The 18,816-nt window shown below is 38.3% G+C and overlaps 1 protein-coding gene across 5 annotated transcripts; it reads right to left on the minus strand.

Annotated features, from left to right (window-relative positions):
• Positions 1-390: 390 nt before the first annotated feature.
• Positions 391-4,003, minus strand: LOC122869280 (bryoporin-like). Of its 5 annotated transcripts, none has more exons than XM_044182109.1 (3): positions 3,833-4,003; positions 1,207-1,360; positions 391-1,113 (listed from the first exon to the last, which is right to left on the minus strand). In XM_044182109.1, the coding sequence occupies exons 2-3, from the start codon at positions 1,350-1,352 to the stop codon at positions 678-680; spliced, it is 582 nt and encodes a 193-aa protein (XP_044038044.1). In that variant the 5' UTR covers positions 1,353-1,360; positions 3,833-4,003; the 3' UTR covers positions 391-677. The 5 variants fall into 5 exon arrangements, with proteins under 5 accessions (XP_044038044.1, XP_044038041.1, XP_044038043.1 ...); XM_044182106.1 differs by having other exon boundaries at positions 1,207-1,366; XM_044182108.1 differs by having other exon boundaries at positions 3,823-4,003.
• Positions 4,004-18,816: the final 14,813 nt, after the last annotated feature.

The following is an 18,816-nucleotide window of genomic DNA, read 5'->3' on the forward strand; positions in this document are numbered from 1 at the left end:
TTTGTTGGATTATGCTATTTTATTACTTTAGACTTTATAATATTTTATACATAACACAGAGAGAGAGAGAGAGAGAGAGAGAGAGAGAGAGAGAGAGAGAGAGAGAGAGAGAGAGAAAGCTGTGTAGACTGGGATCTCTGAATGCATGACACCGGTTTACAATTGCTTCAATAAAATACAGCAAAGACAGTTATGTTGTTGTTCATCTATTGCAGAAATTCCATTACACTGAATTGGTACTTGGTAGAATGTCAAATAAAAAACACCTAAACAGACCTTGAGACCCTTATCATTGCCTATTCTTAATTGTGAGTGCAAATTGTGACCTTATGTCCAGAATGTCCTTGTGCCAAAATTTCACACAGAGCTTTAAATCCAAAATCATATCACTTATCACATACCTTCTTTATTCTTGGCTAAAGAGCATTAAAATATATCAATACATATGAATATAGATGAGTACATGAGTATAAATGTACAAAAAGAGCCAACAGCTTAGTCAGCCTACAGCTTGTGAATGCATTGGAACATTTAGATATTTTTTATTATTGATTATTTTGCTCTGACAGCCTACTTATAGCCCACATTATTAGACCACAGTCATCTGCATATTTGTATAAAAAGACAAGAGTTGTGACAAAATACACAAATAAGTGATTTTGTATCTGATGGACACACTACATTTTAGTCTCCATTCCTTTGTCAGTCACTTGTAGCTTAATGACAGGTTGGTAGGAGTCTGACATTGCTGCCATGATGGTAACATTATCGCCTTTATACATAAGACACGGGTCACTTGCTTTACCTTTGATAAATGAATTATCTGATTTATAATACATCTCTAAATAAAGATCATGATCACACTTTTTGCTCATGTCAAAGACTCCCACTGCGTACCAGTTTAAGAATAAATTGAAGTCATAGGGCACAGAGAACATGACAGCTATTTTCTCTGTGTGCTCCTCTGTATCCTTCATCAGGAGATCATACGTGAAGACGCCTACAGATCCTCGAGCTGTGTTCGGAGTCTTGCTGAACTGTGCAATGTCAGATGTGGAAGGTGCAATGAAAGGTGACAGAGGTATGGCACAGCCTCCACTCTCAATGTAAATCCTTGTTGTAGAGACAGTAGAACAATTGTTATGAATTGAACATATTTCGAGAACATTTATCTTTCAATGGATGTGTAAAAAATGTGCAGGATACCTGGGATTACAAAGGCTGTAGTGAGTACAATTATTCTTAATCTCAATGGTACACTGGCGATATGTTGGAATAGCCTCAGCAATTGCACCACTGATTCCCAATGCCATCCCAATAACTCCCGCTGCTGCTCCTGTGATTTCCGCCATCTTCGACACTGCTCCTTAAAGAATATTATCTTAATATAACACTTGCATGCCCAAATGTACAATGACAAACACATTTGTCCATACCGGCCATCAAGATATCCCATCCTGATGCGATGTTAATGTAAGTGATGGGAACCTCCACAGTCCTATTCGGTGCAAAAATTTATTATAAACTTCAACTGTAGCTAATATGAGGCTTCATTGTCTGAATTAGACAAATCAAGTGGATATCTTCCAAAGTTACTGTCTTTTTAGTACCCAATTCCCTGATTGCGATTCACCAGACATTGTTTTCTCGTTGAGCTGCAGCGTAGAGACAGTAAGAAAAAGAGGGAATTAAGAACTAAAGAGACTTTGGAAGATCTGCACTTGATATGGACTATTCAGACTGCTGAACTCTCATATTAGCTTCAGCTATACTTTGGAATCTATTTTTGCACAGAACAAGGGCTGTGGATTTTGTCCCTCATCACTTACATTGGAATCATGTTAAGAAGGGATCTCACTACAGCCAGTATGGAGCCAGGAGCAACAGTAATTGCGTTTCCATCCACCTGTTTGTATGTGTATTTTGAAATTGTGCATAAAAAAACCTGAGTGGAAATGATGGATATTAGAAGGAAAAAAGTAGAAAAAAATCACAAAACGCTTGGCTGAGGTGGAAAAGTTGGTGTATCAATAACAACAAAATGAGATAAAGTGCAATGGAAACAGACCTAGTGTGTCACCTATTATGACGTACACAAAGCATGTGACTTAAACGTCACTTCAGCTTCCAGTGAAGAGATAAATACATCAGATTTGTGTGGAGCAATGAGGAGACTGTAACCTTCCTCAAATTAATACATGAAACAAAAATAAAGAGAATAAGCATCACCAACTATTCAATGCGCCAACAAAATGCGTATTCATTCGTATTTTCTTTTGCCGATTTTCTGAAAATTCTGTTAAAAGTTTTAAGACTTGAAAAAATGTGAACCTATCCTTTAGTTCCTCAATCAGCTTTTTAAGGCGAGTGATGGGATCCTACATGAACACACTATTTTCTGCCAAAGTTAAAACAGTTTTGGCTATTTAATACAAGATATTTCTGTTTTTCTGTTTTTCTCTGTGTTCTTGTCACTGGTTTAAAGTGGGTGGCTAATTTAGAAAAATTGGCACTTCTGTGCACCAATCACAATTTTGCAACATTTGAATCAAAATCTGATGACAGGTGGTGGGTTGTTTGGTAAATCAAATCTGATCAAACCCTCGCACAGTCCTGATGAAGCAGATTAGCTGAGTTTTTGAGTGTTGAACTCTTAATAAATAATAACTGCAGATGATTTTTTTTTTTACTTTGATTGTCACTTATTTAGTCATGAACATGTAATGTTATGGAGAACTAGCCTAAAGATTTGCCAGAAAAATGACAGCATTGCTTATTCAGCCCAGTAGCCCATGAAATTACATTCATATTGGACGATTCCACACCTCACGATTTACATCTAATGCAAACGTTAAGTGCCAGTGCCAGTGCAGAGGTAGTGTGCCCTTAATGTAGGAAAGTAAGGGTGTGGAGGACAACTCTGTGTTCTTTCCAATTACATTTATATACAACTAAATTGCAATAGCAAATATGTTTTGGAGGAAACGTAATACTGCATAGATTACATTTTTTATTTACGTAATGAGGACATTTTGTTAATTAGCATATCTGGCAAGTCGCAAAATGTTGATACTAAGCAAAATGTTCACTGACATGGTATATTTCATTTCTTTTTCCTGCAAAATCTGCTTTTGCAATACAATATCCACATGTAGCAATTACCTACAGCATTATTAAACTTTTTATGGTTATGTTTAGGCACTCACAGCACTTGGTTAAGGTTAGCGAAAATTGTTGTCTTGGTCTAATATAGAAAAACTCTGACCACCTACCTGCAGAAAGAAATATAGCACTTTCTTTCCTCAAAGAAACATTGCCTGTGAAAATAAGCCTGGGAGCAATTACATTTCAATTATAACTTAATTAGAAAAACAAATTAGTACTATATAAACATAATTTCATGCAGACAGGGTCGCCACCAGTCGTAGTTGCCTAACCTTAACCATAGTTTATTTGCTATAACTACAATCTTTCTCTAAACTTAACCATACTGTTGTTGCCATGCACACATATTGTTGAACAAAAGAATTTGAAAAATGCTGGTATGGGAAGTTAAAATTTTTGTCATTGAAGATAATCTGATCCAATATCAGTATTCTTGTCTGGTGATAGGGTTGTCTTATTTTCTCAAACACTAATGCGAACTGTGTTTATATTTTCTGAAAAATGACCTCTTGCAGTCACACAAATACATAAGTCACACAAATAATGACTTTCTTCTCTAAATAGCAAAGGAGGAAGTGGTGTGGTATATACAGCTACAAAAAGTCCTATAGAGGAGGCTGGGATAGATGAAATTTATCTCCTTTAGCATTTACTTACCTATTCTCACCTGGAATTTACACTTTTAAAGGACGGCTTCAAGCTCCAGGTGTCAGGCTTGTAATTTGCATAATTCTAACAATATTCACGCAGGACAACAGAAAACAGCTGTGGGCAAATCCTCTTTATGTATAGCAGTACCCTCTCTCCCAACAGAAACGCCTACCATTGTTTTGCATAATTAAGACACTGGAACAGAGTACAAGCTGAAATCCCCTTCTTTATTGTGCGCATACACACACTTTTTTGATGACTTGAAAAATAAATTTCACAATTTGAAACTATGCAACTTTTACATGGTGATAATTACAACATCTCAATTTCAGTGTAACAGCATTCTTACAAATGCTGACAGATTAGACATCCAGCAATGCACAGTGTTTCTATTTCTGCTTTCTTAATGTAGAAAGAAAATGCAAATGATTCATCATTTCTGTGACTGCATGGTTTTCTTACAACCAAAAATCTTAACACTTTATTTTACGGGTCTCTTGATTCATAAGCATTTCTTGAAAGGCTCATAGAAAGAGCGATATAATTTGGTAGTTATAGGGAAAGTGAGACCATGTTCTGAAACTGTAACTGATTTTGTTAGTTCTGTTGAGTTTAAAGTCCTTAGGATATTCATGAAACCAGACCTGTAAAAGCCTCTCATAGTGATAGTGTCACAACAGGGTCATGTAGGATGAAGAGTTCTCATTCTATATTCTGAGGAAATGAAAGTAGCCAACAACACCTTCCTTTTTTCCATTTCCAAGAATTACTATCATGATAATGAATGGAAAGTGTGTGGACAGTGTCTTCTTATAGTACAAACTAAAATTATTATTCTCAGGGACTTGTTTTTTCTTTGATTGCTTTTTAACACTGTGTAACTCATCAGCTGTTGTATCGGGGGTGCTGTATGGAGGTATGTGGACCCAAAAGCAGATGACGAGGAAGCGGTCTCAGGGTGAAGTAGCCGGATGATTACCGTGTTTATTGTGGGGTGGAATGCTGGCAAGAACAGGCAGAGGTGAGCAGACAGGTAATGAGCAGACAAAATCCAAAAATCCAAACAAGGTCAACCGAAGAACAAAGAATCCAAGATAAACTCACAGACAAGGGCTCGGCAAGGAACAACACCATGTGTACAACAATGATCCGACACAGAACAAAGAAAAGACCAAGACTAAATACCCTAGGGGAGGTGAGATAACAAGACACAGGTGCCAACAATCAAGGGAGGACCAACAATCAAAACTGGAGGGAAAACACAGACAGGAAGTAAAAACACAAGACACAGGAAACAGAATACTACAAAATAAACCAGGAAGTGACAATACCAAAACTACAACATCAGCAGGCATGCATTATCCAGTTATCAAAGTTTACAGTCTGATTTGTATTTAGATACACACCATTTGGTTTCAACACCTTTGACATATCTGAATAGTATAGCTCGTGTTGCTGCTCAGTGGGTTGGACAAAATTTTAGGTGGCACAATGCTTATTATGTTTAAAGCACAACTGTGGTTTATTATACATTTTGTTTATTTTATTTGTAGGTGTGGTCAGCGGTATGTAATTGTTGAGCTCTTGCAACATGGTAACATCAGACATCACAACATCAAAATATATCAAACAGCATGGACACGGCATAACAAATGTTAATAAAAAACTTGAAACTTGTGTTTTTATGCTTTCTAATACAGTTGTATTTGTGACAGGAAAGAGGTTTTTCTTAACACAAAACTGACACTAAATATATTAATGCCAAACAGTCCTGAAAAAGTGGACAAACCTCACAATTAGCCGAGCTCATGTCTGTTACTGTTATTTCTCCTAAACAGTAACAGTTCACGTAACCTCAAACACAAATTTCACATAATTAATTAGTTGCAATTTACTAATATTTACACACAACTTATTAACGTAAGGGCACAAATTACTGATTTGAACACACAAATAACCAGAACTTTTACCCCTGATACCAGCACTGTAGAAATGTAGTTTAAGTTAAATGAAACCCCAAAATGTGCACTTATTCTAGGTTGACTATTTGCTTCATGTCTTTGCCCATTTTGACTCTGATGAAGACACAGTAGTGTTGAAAAGTCTGCAAGTCAATCATTATGCTCCACTCTTCTTCAAGCTTAAAGTAATAAATATGAAAAGCGCCATGTCTTTTTTAAGAAGGGAATGAAAAGTAAATGTGACAACTTCCTCCATGTCAACTTCATGGCTTCACTCGGGCTATGGTCCTTCAGTGTCTGACGGAACTGAGAAACACAAACTTGTTTTCCAAGCTTCACTGGGGAGGATGGGAGAAGTCTTTACAGTTTACTGGCCAGTGCTACAGTGCCATCTACTGACTGAGGCGGGGTTTGAAACCTCTTTATCAAATCTAAATCCTCTGACAGTTCGCATTTGAAAATATTACTGTTTTATTTGTGTATCCATATGGCATAAAATGTATATGTACGTTTTATATATGCACGACTTTACAAGTAACAAGTATCACAAATATGCAAAACAAGTTATAAGCTGCTAACTTTGTGTACTATTGTAATGATTTAGTAAGCAGTGTTAAAATTCAAAACTGTAGGCAATGGCAATGATCTAAGAAAAAAGTGATTAAAAATGTGAACCCCATTGACTAATGTGATAGTGAGGTAGGAAGAAAGAAGAATCATGACACAAAATGCTTTTTTTCCATATGCAGTGCTTCAAACTACTATTGCTACTACTAAAATCTTTAATCTTTAAAATCTTGCATCTTTAACTAAAAAGTTAAAGATGCAAGCTTGTGCACATAAAACTTGGTATATGTTAACTACGACTCCCAAGGTGCATTTTGGCAAGAAAAATCCAGTCAGTGAGCTTAAAATTCTGTAACATGTACTGCCAACGGTGGGTGGAAGCTAAAGATTACAGTGTTGAGAAGACTAAAAACACAATCTGCAGCTTAAATCAATTCACTTCTAGGGCAGAAATATATTCATTTGGGAGCACATTTTATAAATCTGTGCACACTAATCATGACACCAGATTTTATAGAGTTGTACTGAGTTTATGAAATCTATCTGTGCTCCAACCCGAGTACGTTGTGTTTTTGTCACTCTAAACATGCCAGACATCGACATGAAGTTCACCTGCCATCTACCAGGGTTGTATTTTCACATTCATTCAATAAGCAACTTTACAGCGGATTCCTGAAATAGGTGTTTTCCACAGATAGTTGTCTAGGATCGTCACTTGGTCACATGTTCCATACCAGTCAATACATACATAAAAACTACTCTGACCGTATAGCTTTTTCCTTGCTCTTGTTTTCCACCTATGTACCTGAGATGATAAAGGAATTTCAACTAATTCACATGCTACCATAATATTTAAATGTTTAAATAATCTTTATGTAAAGTAAATATGCATTTAAAAATCTAGCCATACATGTAAAAATTTCATCAAGAGAGCAAGAAGTTTCTGTTTCTTAAGTGCTAAATTAAAATATTAAAACCAATGTGACATATTGTATCTCAGATTTGTAGCTTAAAAGCTCACTAATATGACTGAAATGTCTTATGTTGAGACTCCACTGATGAATTTGTTCATTTGTGTGATTTTTAACTGAACTTTCAGTAGGAGACCACATGCTCTTTTTTTCTGTGAACAAATGAGGGCCATGGAACTCAGTCTCCCAGAATCCCCGGAGGTGTGAATTTCTCCCACTAAACTGACCAGCTTCCAGCTGCCATTGGTCAGCCTGACCTATGACCCAGGAGGGCACTAGGTCAATAAAAGGGGTCAGCAGTCATTTGTTCTGTCGCTTTCCCCCCATTTCGCCTCCAGCAAGCAGCTGCTCTCCCCGTGAAATCTGCTTGGAGCAGAAACACGCAGCACAACTGAACTCTCTTTCTTACTGCAGCGGCGCAAGAGCCTTCATAAGATTCCTGCAACCATGTTTAGTTTGAGCCAGCAGCTACCACACAAAGCCTGCCAGCTAACTTCACATGCTAACAGGTGCAGGAAGCAAGTTAACGCCGAGCTGTTAACTCTGCTGTTAACTCTAGCTGTTAAGAACAATGAAGATGGAGTGACTGGCTTCCTCCAATCTCTACAAGTGGACACTGCACAGCAAAGACTTTCCCTGGAACCACAATTCTTTCCAGCTTGGCTCGTCTACAACAGACTGACCACCAGCTAACAACAGCACCAAGACAACCTCTTTTCCCTCCTTGGACTGGTAATGTTAATATTCCTGGGTATCATATAGCTTCACATAGCTTAACAGTGTATTAGGCTAATCAAAGACTGTTTAGTTTTAATGATGTACATGTACTGATGTGTTCATTGATGTGTTCCACCTACAGAAGCACAGATATTCAGCAGCACCTGCCCCTTGTCCCCCTCCCCACCCCCACCCACTGCAGTGGAGGCATACTGCAGAAGCTGCCCCTGGTCCCCCTCCCCACCCAGCGCAGTGGAGGCATACTGCAGAAGCTGCCCCTGGTCCCCCTCCCCACCCACAGCCGCAGAGCTATGCTGAAGTTGTAGCCTAGCCTACTGCCACAGTCCCTTCCCCTGCTACCGCTAAGTTGGGAGACATCAGGGAGATGCTACACACCCTGTGCACCTGGCTTCAGCTAAGACACATACTCAGAACACCTTCTCACTTGAGAAACATAATGATAGCAATAGTAGTAATCAGTACAATGATAATAGTAGTGAAAATAGTACATGCCTCCATGTAATCCATGTCAAATTATTATTCAGTATTGTAAATGTATAGATAGTTGTAGGTGTTTTTAAATTTGTCTCATGTTCATTTCATATAAGCTGCTGGAATATTCAGGGTTTCCACTCCTCAAGCTTTGAGCTGAAGAGTGATAAACCTGAATTCATTAAATCTATCAAAGATGTTGATGCAATTGTGTTAACAGAAACATGGTGTCAAAATTATCTGCTCACTCACTGTCCTCCAGGATATAATGAAGTCATGGTGCCCTCTATAAAATTAAAAAACATAAGCAAGGGCAGATCTTGGTGTGGTATAAAGAAGATCTTTGCCCTCCGATCTGACCAATTAAACAGGGTAAATCATACATTTGGTTAAGATTAGATCAAAGCCTGGGCATAACTGATAGAGACCTAAATCTATTTATATTCCCGCAGTAGATTCTCCTTATTTTGAAGAAGACATTTTTAAAACTCTCCACTCAGAAATCGCCAATTTCCAGGCCCAGGGAAACGTGCTTCTAGCTGGAGATCTGAATGGACAAACAGGAATCGAACCTGATGTCATCGACCCATATGGCAACAACCATGTGTTTGGTCAGTTTCCCCTCGGAACAACCTTGACTCTGAAATAAACCAATGTGGCAGGGATGTAGTGCATCTCTGTCGGGCCTTAGGCCTGTACATAGTTAACACAGGCAACTGCTCTTTAAAGGTACAAGGTAGAGTTTATTTAACTTTAGCACCGATCAATAATCAATAAACTTCATCCAACAAACCATTATCATCTAATCTAAACACAAAAAGCATACAACGATCAGCTAGCATGTGGAGTGTAGTTGTGTGTGTGTGCGCGTGCGCGTGTGTGTGTGTGTGTGTAAGTGCGGGTGTGTGTGTGTGAGACAATAGAAAGGGGGCAGCGGACGTTACCACGTGGGTGGACGTTACGCGAAAATCCAAAATGGTGGGCATTAACCACGCTATCTGGGTTTTTTGAGCTGTACAGTATATGTGTGTGGATGTACGTGAAGCGTGTATGTGTGTGTGTGGGTTAGTAAAAGAGGAGAGAGAAAGAAAAGGGCACACAGAGTAAGGTACAAGAGATCCTAAATGCAAGACACAATAACTAACACACATAAAGGCCCACGGTGTGGTACCGATACAAAATAGAACATGCTAAGCATAAATACACACAGCAGTAAACAGGACACAGTGGTCCGTTATTTCCCACAGTAAAACGTAACAAAATCACAACAATGAAGCTCAGGTAAAAATAATACCCAGTTATAAACCTTTCTCTGTCCAGACACAAGCCTCTTACTTGTTATCGCTTCTTGATAGCAATTTGATGAGTTCAGTCTGTTTGGAATTATCCGGCAGAATACTTTCAGGGTCAGATACTGACGATGGCTGGGATACGGCACTGTCAGCGGGTTCAATGGCAAAACTGTTCCTCGGGTGGCAGCAGAGGGAAACAGCAGTCGACTTTGATGAGGAGAAAGCGGGGCACAGCGGTTATCCTTTTCTACGTGAAGAAGACAGTTGAATCCGTATCTTCATTCTGCAGGTATGAGACCGTTATGTGGTGCCTAACGATCCAAAATTGTGTTCAATTTTGGTTGATTCAAGCTTAAATCTCAGGTGTGAGTTAACGGACTTGAGAGGATTTTGTGCTGTTTCTTAGTTCAGAAGTTTCACTAAGTTTCTTAGTTTGTTTTTACATGCAGGCCCTCTTGTTAAGGCTTTACCTTTCACGTAGGCCCTTCTTTTGTTTCCACATGTGGTTAGGTCCCAACAAACTTGATGTATTCTTTTTTGACATCAGGATGTTAATGTTTATAAGCTGTCAAACAGACCTCAGTGACTTGAAATTGACAACCTCAGAATATTCATGATGTTTGACACAACATACAGCCCTTTGCCCTTAACCACTGCTGAAATTTGAATAACATGCATTTTTCATTTTCTATACAAATCTTCACTTTATCAACATTTCCATCATACAAGTAATATTATCAGTAGCTGAGTCAAATAAAGTCCAGGTTTCCAATATTTTTTTGAAGAAGTGATGTCTTACTACCTGTGATGTGAGAGTGAACACAAACCGCAGACAAAGCAGTAATGAAGTTACAGTGTGAAATAAGTGCAGTGACGTTCTGCAGTTATATTCAGTGCAGCTTTAAACCACAAATCTTCATGCTGTTTGCCATCGTGGTTCTTTATTGTAAGCCACAATTTACATTCTATGCAAAAACACGAATGAGCATATTGTTTGCCCTGAGCCACAAAGAATGGTGTTGACTCTACTTTCCATCAAAGAAAAATTCAAATAATGAGCCCAATTAATTTGTAAATTCCATTGATTAAGTCAGTATTTACTCAGCAAATAATGTCAAACCAGAGGCACCGTGGTGGCCTAGGGGTGAGGGTGCTGACCATAAACCACAACGGCCCTGGTTCGTGTCCAGCCAGGGACCTTTGTCATTCCCTGTCTCTGTCTTCATTTCCTCCACTTTCACTTTCCTATAAAAAGGCATTAAACACCCAAATGATAATAATAATAATGTCAAATGTAGCAATGCAACAGTTTTTGCTATGGTGTGTATTAAATATATAATTAACGGCATCAATATGTGTGTTGGTGAAGAATGTGAACAGAATAAGACAATCAGTTGAAAGTAATAATAATGTTGCTGAGGAGCAACCTTTTGGAAAAATGCCACCAACATTTGTACACCAAGTATCTAATTTGAATAGAAGTACAAAGCAGAAGTGTAGGTGGTCAAGTGCAACGAGCAAGCAGCAAAGACCGCTTTGTGATCATTACAAAATAAATTATGATTTTAATAAATCTCAGTGGCAGATATGTACAGTGTACAAAACCATGATATTCCTAAGATATTCCTAAGATTTTTAGATAATATTGTCCAAAAGTCATAGTTGCCTTCTGTCAGGCGGATTGATGTGTGTTTTATTTATTTATCAATATGGGACAGTGCACATTAATCAACTTTGACGTTAACAACATCAATGTAAATGTGCCGAAGTTAGCTCATCACTAATGTGCACCTGTAGTCTCAACACGACTAAAATAACAAATAATAAAAAGCTTTTTCTACATAATACAGTCACAATGAAAATACGAGAGATAAGAAACTGGAGGGAATATAACACAACACTTTGTCCAAGCAATCTTAAACTAACAATACAACCAGACAAGTATAAAACACTACAAACAAGTTAATTGTATATCCCATTTTAAGTGTGTGGTACCTTCCAGCAACTGATGAGACCAAGCTTTAACATGGGAGAAGTAGACATGTATCCTTAAAACTTTATTAGTTCTTTAGAAATAAATTAGAACAAGTAAAGAGTTAGGATAAGATAGATCTAGTGGGAGTGGAGTAAGTGAACAATACCCCCACCCCTTTTTTACAGAATACTGAAAAAACAAGAGGAAGCATCTTGACCAACTCTCTTCTCCTCTGACACAGAAGGCCCTCATCTGCTGTCCCCCTTTCCCTTGGCTGCGCAGCAAAGGGGGATGGATCCATAACCTGGGATCCTTAATCCCAGAGTCACACCGAAGATGGACATCCAATTTAAGAAGACTGCTAAAGGAGCCAGTTCCAGTTCTGGGGTCTAAGGTTAGAAAAGAAGAAACTCTGGACTTTATGCACCAGCCACATGGTACAGAGGAGAAATAGAGAGAGATGGAGTGAAAGAGACTCAAAGACTTACAGTAACTCTTAAACAAAGAAACTTTACTAGCACTCCTCGCCCTGCAACCCCGGCTTTTTTTAGCCTTGCTAAAAATACCTGGTTTTGTTGCCACAAAAATGGTTACAAATGTCCGGTTTTGTCAGTTGAAACAGGAAGCTAACAGGCTACAAATGTCCGGTTTTGTCGCCACAAAAACTATTTCAAATATCTGGTTTTGCCGCTTGAAACGGAAAGCTCTGCTGCTTTTGCAACTCCAGCCACCTGACTACTGATCACACCACCAACCTCCCCTCCACCTCCATGTATGGAAGTCTGCTCTAGAGGATGTCATCTGAACTCCGTCATTTTCCATATGACAGGTATTGTAGAAATGTTGATATGATATGTATTATAGTTGTTAAAACATAGACATTCAACATATCTGTAGTTTGCAGAAACATAAAATGGCTACATTTTATTCTGGCAACTGCGCTGTTTATTAAACTGGTAACTATTAAAGTTTGTCCACATAGTGGTTTCCTGTGTTGACACTATCTAAGACCGCTTGCCAAAATAAATCACTGCATCATCTGGTGTCAAATGGTTATTCATTAATTTATTATTTATTTATCGCTGTGTTCATATCATTCAGTCATGGTTGCATTTATCCTTTCATTTGTGTGTCTAGTAGTTATTAGTTGTGTTTGTGCAGTCATTAATTTATTGTGTGTAGCCTATTTAGTAGTTTAAATAAACTTAAACATTTATAAAAACTTGGTTACTATGTGGTTTGTGTGTATGAAATATTCCAGTCCCTGTACACGAGAAAAGAACTCTGTAGCAACTTCAGATCGAGACTAAATTGATTTTTAATATATTGATTATTTGTAAAATCAAGATTTTCTCTTTGTAACAGATGGATGCATTATTCGGCAGAACAGATTTTAGGGCCGCCGAGATTTGCATTCCCCTCTTATCTCAGCCAGGAAGTCACATCTATGAAATTCGAACTGTTAAGCCAAAACAAACCAAAATATGTGCCTAGAGCTCCAGCCATTCCTACTTTTACGTGTTTGTTTGTTACCTGCCTGAAATCTGTTTTCCTTTTTTGAGTGTTTCCTGTATGCCTGCAACCTGCCAGATTACCTGTTGCCAACATCCTGCTGTCTGTCTGATAAGCATGCCTTCTTGTCTCTAGATTTTTTTTTTTTTATTGCCTGATTTGACTGCCTTCCTGTTGCCTGTTTATTGACTTTTGTATTAAGTAAATGCCTTTAACTCAACCAACCATGTCACGTTGTCTACATCTGGGTCATGTTACCACACTTGTGACAGCTGTACTCATATAGACTAAGTGTACTCATGAAAAGAATTACTTAATTTTAAAATATCACATGAAAATAGATTTTATTGGGATTATCTCTAAATTTAAATTTGTATGCATTTTTGCAATATTGTGCATATGCTGAAAACACCTCTGTTTTCTAAATAATCTTTGACAAATTATGTTTAAAAAAACATTTTATTACACTGAAATAGAGGATTACATTTTATTCCACATTCATTTCTACATTATCAGATTTTTATGAAAAATGCTGGTTACGCCAGTTGACACAAACCAGTTACACCACCTGACCATGTTGCTTCTACAGTCAAAGGCCATTGTTTGTTGAGGAAATTGACACTGAAAATCAAGCATGACAGTCAACAAAGTCAACTGAACTTTCTGTGACATCATTTCTTGTTACATGGTCTTTTTGCACAATATTAACAAAATGGCTCATTGAATGACATGAGTCCCCAAATGAATTATACTATTCAGAACAATGGTGTTCCATTACTTTTATTTACTATTAAATAGTTGTAATGTAAGATTATGCCAAACTAGTTGATATTGTGTTTTATTGAGAATTTCACCTTTTTAAAGCAAGTTTAATTATTTGGTGCAAACCACATTGACATTTTGCCATTATCCTCTAAATATTCTCTCAAATTTGATTAAAACCAGAAATTTTAGACTAGGTCCTCGAAAAAAGGATATGTGCAAGTCATTTGTAAATTTATTTTCAAATTTGAATCCTTTAAATTGAACTAAACTATATGGACACCTAAAAATGGCATCACATCATTGACCCTTAAAAACTTTTGAGCTGAGGTCAACTGGGCCAAGATGTGGAAGGGTCAGGCCAAAATCTCTTCAAGGGCCCCACATTTATTTTATAATGTATCGTGGGAGGAGCAGTGTTTTACATCAAAGGACCTTGCGGGGACATCAACACAAAAGTGGTCTGTGTTGTAGAAGAAGCCAATGCCATTTTTGTTGATTTTCATGCAAAAAAAGGAGCTCACAGCGGCCAGAATAGAACAAGGGATGTGATTTGTAAATGTTTTTCTGGCCTGGAATGACCAGGGATATATAGGTAGGGTAAATAGGTAAGAATGTGCAAGGTTATATCCATCTAATTAATCCTAAAACAAAATTACAATTACCTGTGTGATTTGATTCTTCCTACTAAAGAGTTTTGTCGTCTTTGACCTGGTCCTAATGGCCATATCCAATGAGTTTTTGGATTTGCATAAAACATAGTGGTTGAAAATACATAGCAGTCAAAAGGAGGCATTTATAAAATATCCATTGGCACATTTTCCTTAAAAGATGGCATCTGACACTGACTCAGCCAAAATGAGTTGTGAATAGCTTTGATGCTGAGGGTTAGTAAACTGTAGTGAATATATAAAACATAAAATTTAATACATTTCTTAATAACCAAGCTTTTGTAGTTGATAACTGTATCATGTACAAATGTTTTATACAGGTAGCAGAATGCGCAGTGTGCCAGTCATCTCAGCCACTGATAAAACAGGAGGTTCACTATACTCCAATACAGCTATTATTTTTTTCATCATATATTACTGTTACATATAGTATATAGTACATTATATATACTGTTCAAAAACTGCAAGAATAAAATAGAGCTATTGTTTTCAACTGCTGATTTAAAAGGTGAAGCTTTACTGAGTAGAGAGGAGTTCCCTTGCATTTAACAAAAAACTCACACCATGGTGTCATGGCCATTATGGAATCAAGCCAGTCATTGAAGTCACATTACTGAAAGTGTAAGTAGATAAAATTTACAGGCTAGGATGTCCAACAATGGTCTTGTTTTTATGGTGACACTCCATCTTCAGGTGGCTAATTGTCTGACATTATCGCAGCATTGTTTTTTAAAGACAGGTCAAGGGACCCTGCATAAATTGTAAACACGTGTGTAAAAGTTTCTGATACCAGAGGTTTTGGTAGCTATTTGTAATAGTAGTAGAATTATAAACAGTGATAATGGCTGGACAACAGAGTGGGGGCTTGGCATTCAGGTGAAACTGCCAGCCAATTCAGCTTAGCTTACACAAATACAATGTAGATGAGGCCTGCTGAAGCAACCGAGGATCTTCTCTCTGCATTGGCAAGAGTAGGATTCCGAGCCAGGTTGAAATAGAGAGAGACGAGTGTCACCTGTCAGAGGGTTCGTAGATTTATGTCTGATACCCACTGCAGACCCCAATAGGTCAAGTCCTTTAGTACTGGGCTTCCGTAGGAATTCTCACCGAACCCTTGTTCACATTTCACCATGCATTGATAAATGTTGTTATGGGGAACAAACTCGGCACCCAAAAGCAGGACACACGGACAGAACAGATCAAGGTCTGAACAGTTTTATTGTGCAGATGGATCAGGAGACAGCGGCGTGTCTGGCGAAGTGCGTTGTTGTACGGAGTGCTCGACCGGACTGGACGGAGGCTGGATGATGGTGCTTTGAGCGGAGACCAGGGGAGCGGGTTCTGGGCTGGCTGGCGTGGTTGAAAGCTGGGCTGATCGGGTGAAGACACGGTGAGACTGGGACCAGAGTCCGATGGCCTTGGAACAAGGAAGTGATCACCGGCAGCACAGAGGTCTATGACAGAGACAAACAAGGTTACCATAAAGTAAGTACAGGTAAACTTCAAAAGGTTTCTTACGTGAGCCGTTACGTATAGCGCGTACTGGGTATGAAGACGATCTGGCGCTGGAAGTGTGGATGGTGGTTGATGATGATGATGATGATGATCAGGTGTGCCGGTAATCAATAGCAGCCGGGAGATCTGGAAACCAGCCCAGAACCCAGACACATACCCACACACACATACACACACTTACACAAACAAGACGGACAGGGGACCGCCAGGAAACACAGGGGAAGGCAGAAACAGAAGAGCACAAAAGGATCAGGGGGCATAGTGGCTAACTATAACAAATGTAGCATACAAATCAGAAATATGAGACTCCCACGTGCCCCCACCCCCACTTTCTTTGGTGATTTCTTTAGACTACTGTTTAAAGCTAGCATAGGTAAAGCTGGAGAAACTAGCAAGAGACAGCTAGACTTTGAAAGTATGCAACCGAAAAATCCTACCCCCTCCCTTCAGACCTCCCTACCAAGCCACCTCCCTAAAACACATTTCCATGCGCAGTGGGTGCACGGGCAGAGTGCATGCAGTTAGGTAGGTAGACAGGCAGGTGGACATTTGGACCAAATGACATTATTGGATGGGTTTATTACAAACCTGCAACAGCCACAGATACCAGATTTATAAAAATTGTTTTCTCAGAGCATTTCAGTTATTGATTGCTGTCAGGATGTAAAGAGAATTTCAACAACTATAACAAAAAATGCATCTGAAATACATTACCTACCCAAGCTTTAAGTCTTCTTGGCTGAGATAACAGGGGGACGCAAACTTGGCAGCTCTAAAAGCTGTTCTGCCGAATAATGCATCCACCTTTTTCAGACACTTTAGGCTCAAACAGTGTTACCAGCTCATATTTTGGGCTGTTTTGGCTCGACAGTGTGAATTTCCTACATGTAAAACTCACCCGATCTGAAAAAAGAGGAGATGCAATTCTTGGCTGGTAATAAAATACACCTCTGCTGAATAATGCATCCACACTGGAACTTCATTTCTGGAGCTCTATGAATCAAATGGGGGTTTTTTCAGTACATATTTTGGCCCATTTTGGCTCGACAGTGTGATTTTCATACTTTTAATAATGACCTAAGCTGAAAGAACAGGAGATGCATTACTCGGTAGCTACAATCAGTTCTGCCGAATAATACATTTTCCCCATAACGCTCAGTAAGGACACTTCAAATCAAATTGTGATAGTAATCAAATTATGTTATCTGATCGACTTTAACAGAGAGAATTTGACACCGCCATTAATTTTTCTGCAAAAACCTCATTTTAGACAGTTTAGTATAACTGTCTGAAATGCTATGCTTAAAAACACATCAATAAAGAACACAGAAGAGTTTGCCCTCAGAAGTATTGAGAGATTAATCAAGGAAACCATGTAACTTTCAAACCCATCATATCAAGTAAATGCTACTTCTGCTGAGTCTAATAAAACACTGACGACTCTATACGTTCATAAACTGTAGACTTTAGATCATTGATGAACCCCACAAAGAATATTATATTGTTTTTAAACAGTGCTTTGCCTTAGAAATCATTCCAATGAGGCGGTCAGGAAGAATGAAATAGAACTAACAGACAAAACACATTTGGTGAATTCTGAATAATGATTGTAGTATTTCAAACAATAAATCCTCTCTAGTCTTAACACTGGATGTTATCCGTCTCGCACACGTGCAGGTCGAGTATGGCATTGAACACAGTGCTGCTTTTGGAGGATGCCTTGTTCAAAGGCAAGCTAGAGAGGTGCAGAAATATTAAGTCACAAACCAGGTATCTTATGCTGATACAGTTAAAAAGTGAAGGAAAGTGAGCTAGCCAGACCCAGTGTGAAAAATAGCGCAAGAGAGTCTGAGAATCGACGAGTAACAGATGTTCCGTCTCAGAGGCAAAGAGAAACAAATCCATGTATAAGAGATTAATGAAGAAAATCAGCTTTTCTTTGTGCTATGGCACAGAAAATAATGAAATCATCCAAGAAGAATGCATGGAGACGATTCTGCTCCTCTATTGGCAGAGAAATAAAATTGGGTGATATTTTGTCAGTGATTAAAACGATGAGTGGGAAAAGAAAATCTGTCAGAATCCCAGTGCTGAATATCTGGCGATTACAAACAGGGAGAAAGCTGATCTACTGTGTAAGAAGTTTGCAAGTATACATAGTGTAAGGTATTTAGATGAAACACATAAACAACAAAATAAGAGCAAATACTGATGTAACAAAGAAAAAGGATAGTAATGGATCATCACTTGACATGGACTTTACATTACATGAGTTGAAAATGGTCTTAGAGGGAAGTGTATATACTATGCTATATCTCATATATATGCTATATCTTTAAACTACTGGGTTCATTTAAAAGGACATAATGAAGATCATCCAATGCTAGATGCACTAAAACCCTGTTGGGAAAAGGAGAGGAGAGAAACAAAAAGTTTTGGATGGACAACTGAGCAGAAAGCAAAAGAACTAGGAATGACTGAAATAAACATTAGTCCAACAGTCCCACTCCCAGTAATACATCGTTGGACACTCCCTGACCCTATAGTACACATTGCTTGGCAAAA

This window comes from Siniperca chuatsi, linkage group LG21 (assembly GCF_020085105.1).
Source record: "Siniperca chuatsi isolate FFG_IHB_CAS linkage group LG21, ASM2008510v1, whole genome shotgun sequence".
Lineage (NCBI taxonomy): Eukaryota > Metazoa > Chordata > Actinopteri > Centrarchiformes > Sinipercidae > Siniperca > Siniperca chuatsi.

Bases quoted from the DNA above. Each gene is read 5' to 3' on its own strand.
- LOC122869280 (XM_044182109.1), bottom strand. From the start codon at position 1,352: ATGGCGGAAATCACAGGAGCAGCAGCGGGAGTTATTGGGATGGCATTG. The intron at 1,114-1,206 runs GTATCCTGCACA...CTCTACAACAAG, and splicing joins TACAGCCTTTGTAATCCCAG to GATTTACATTGAGAGTGGAG.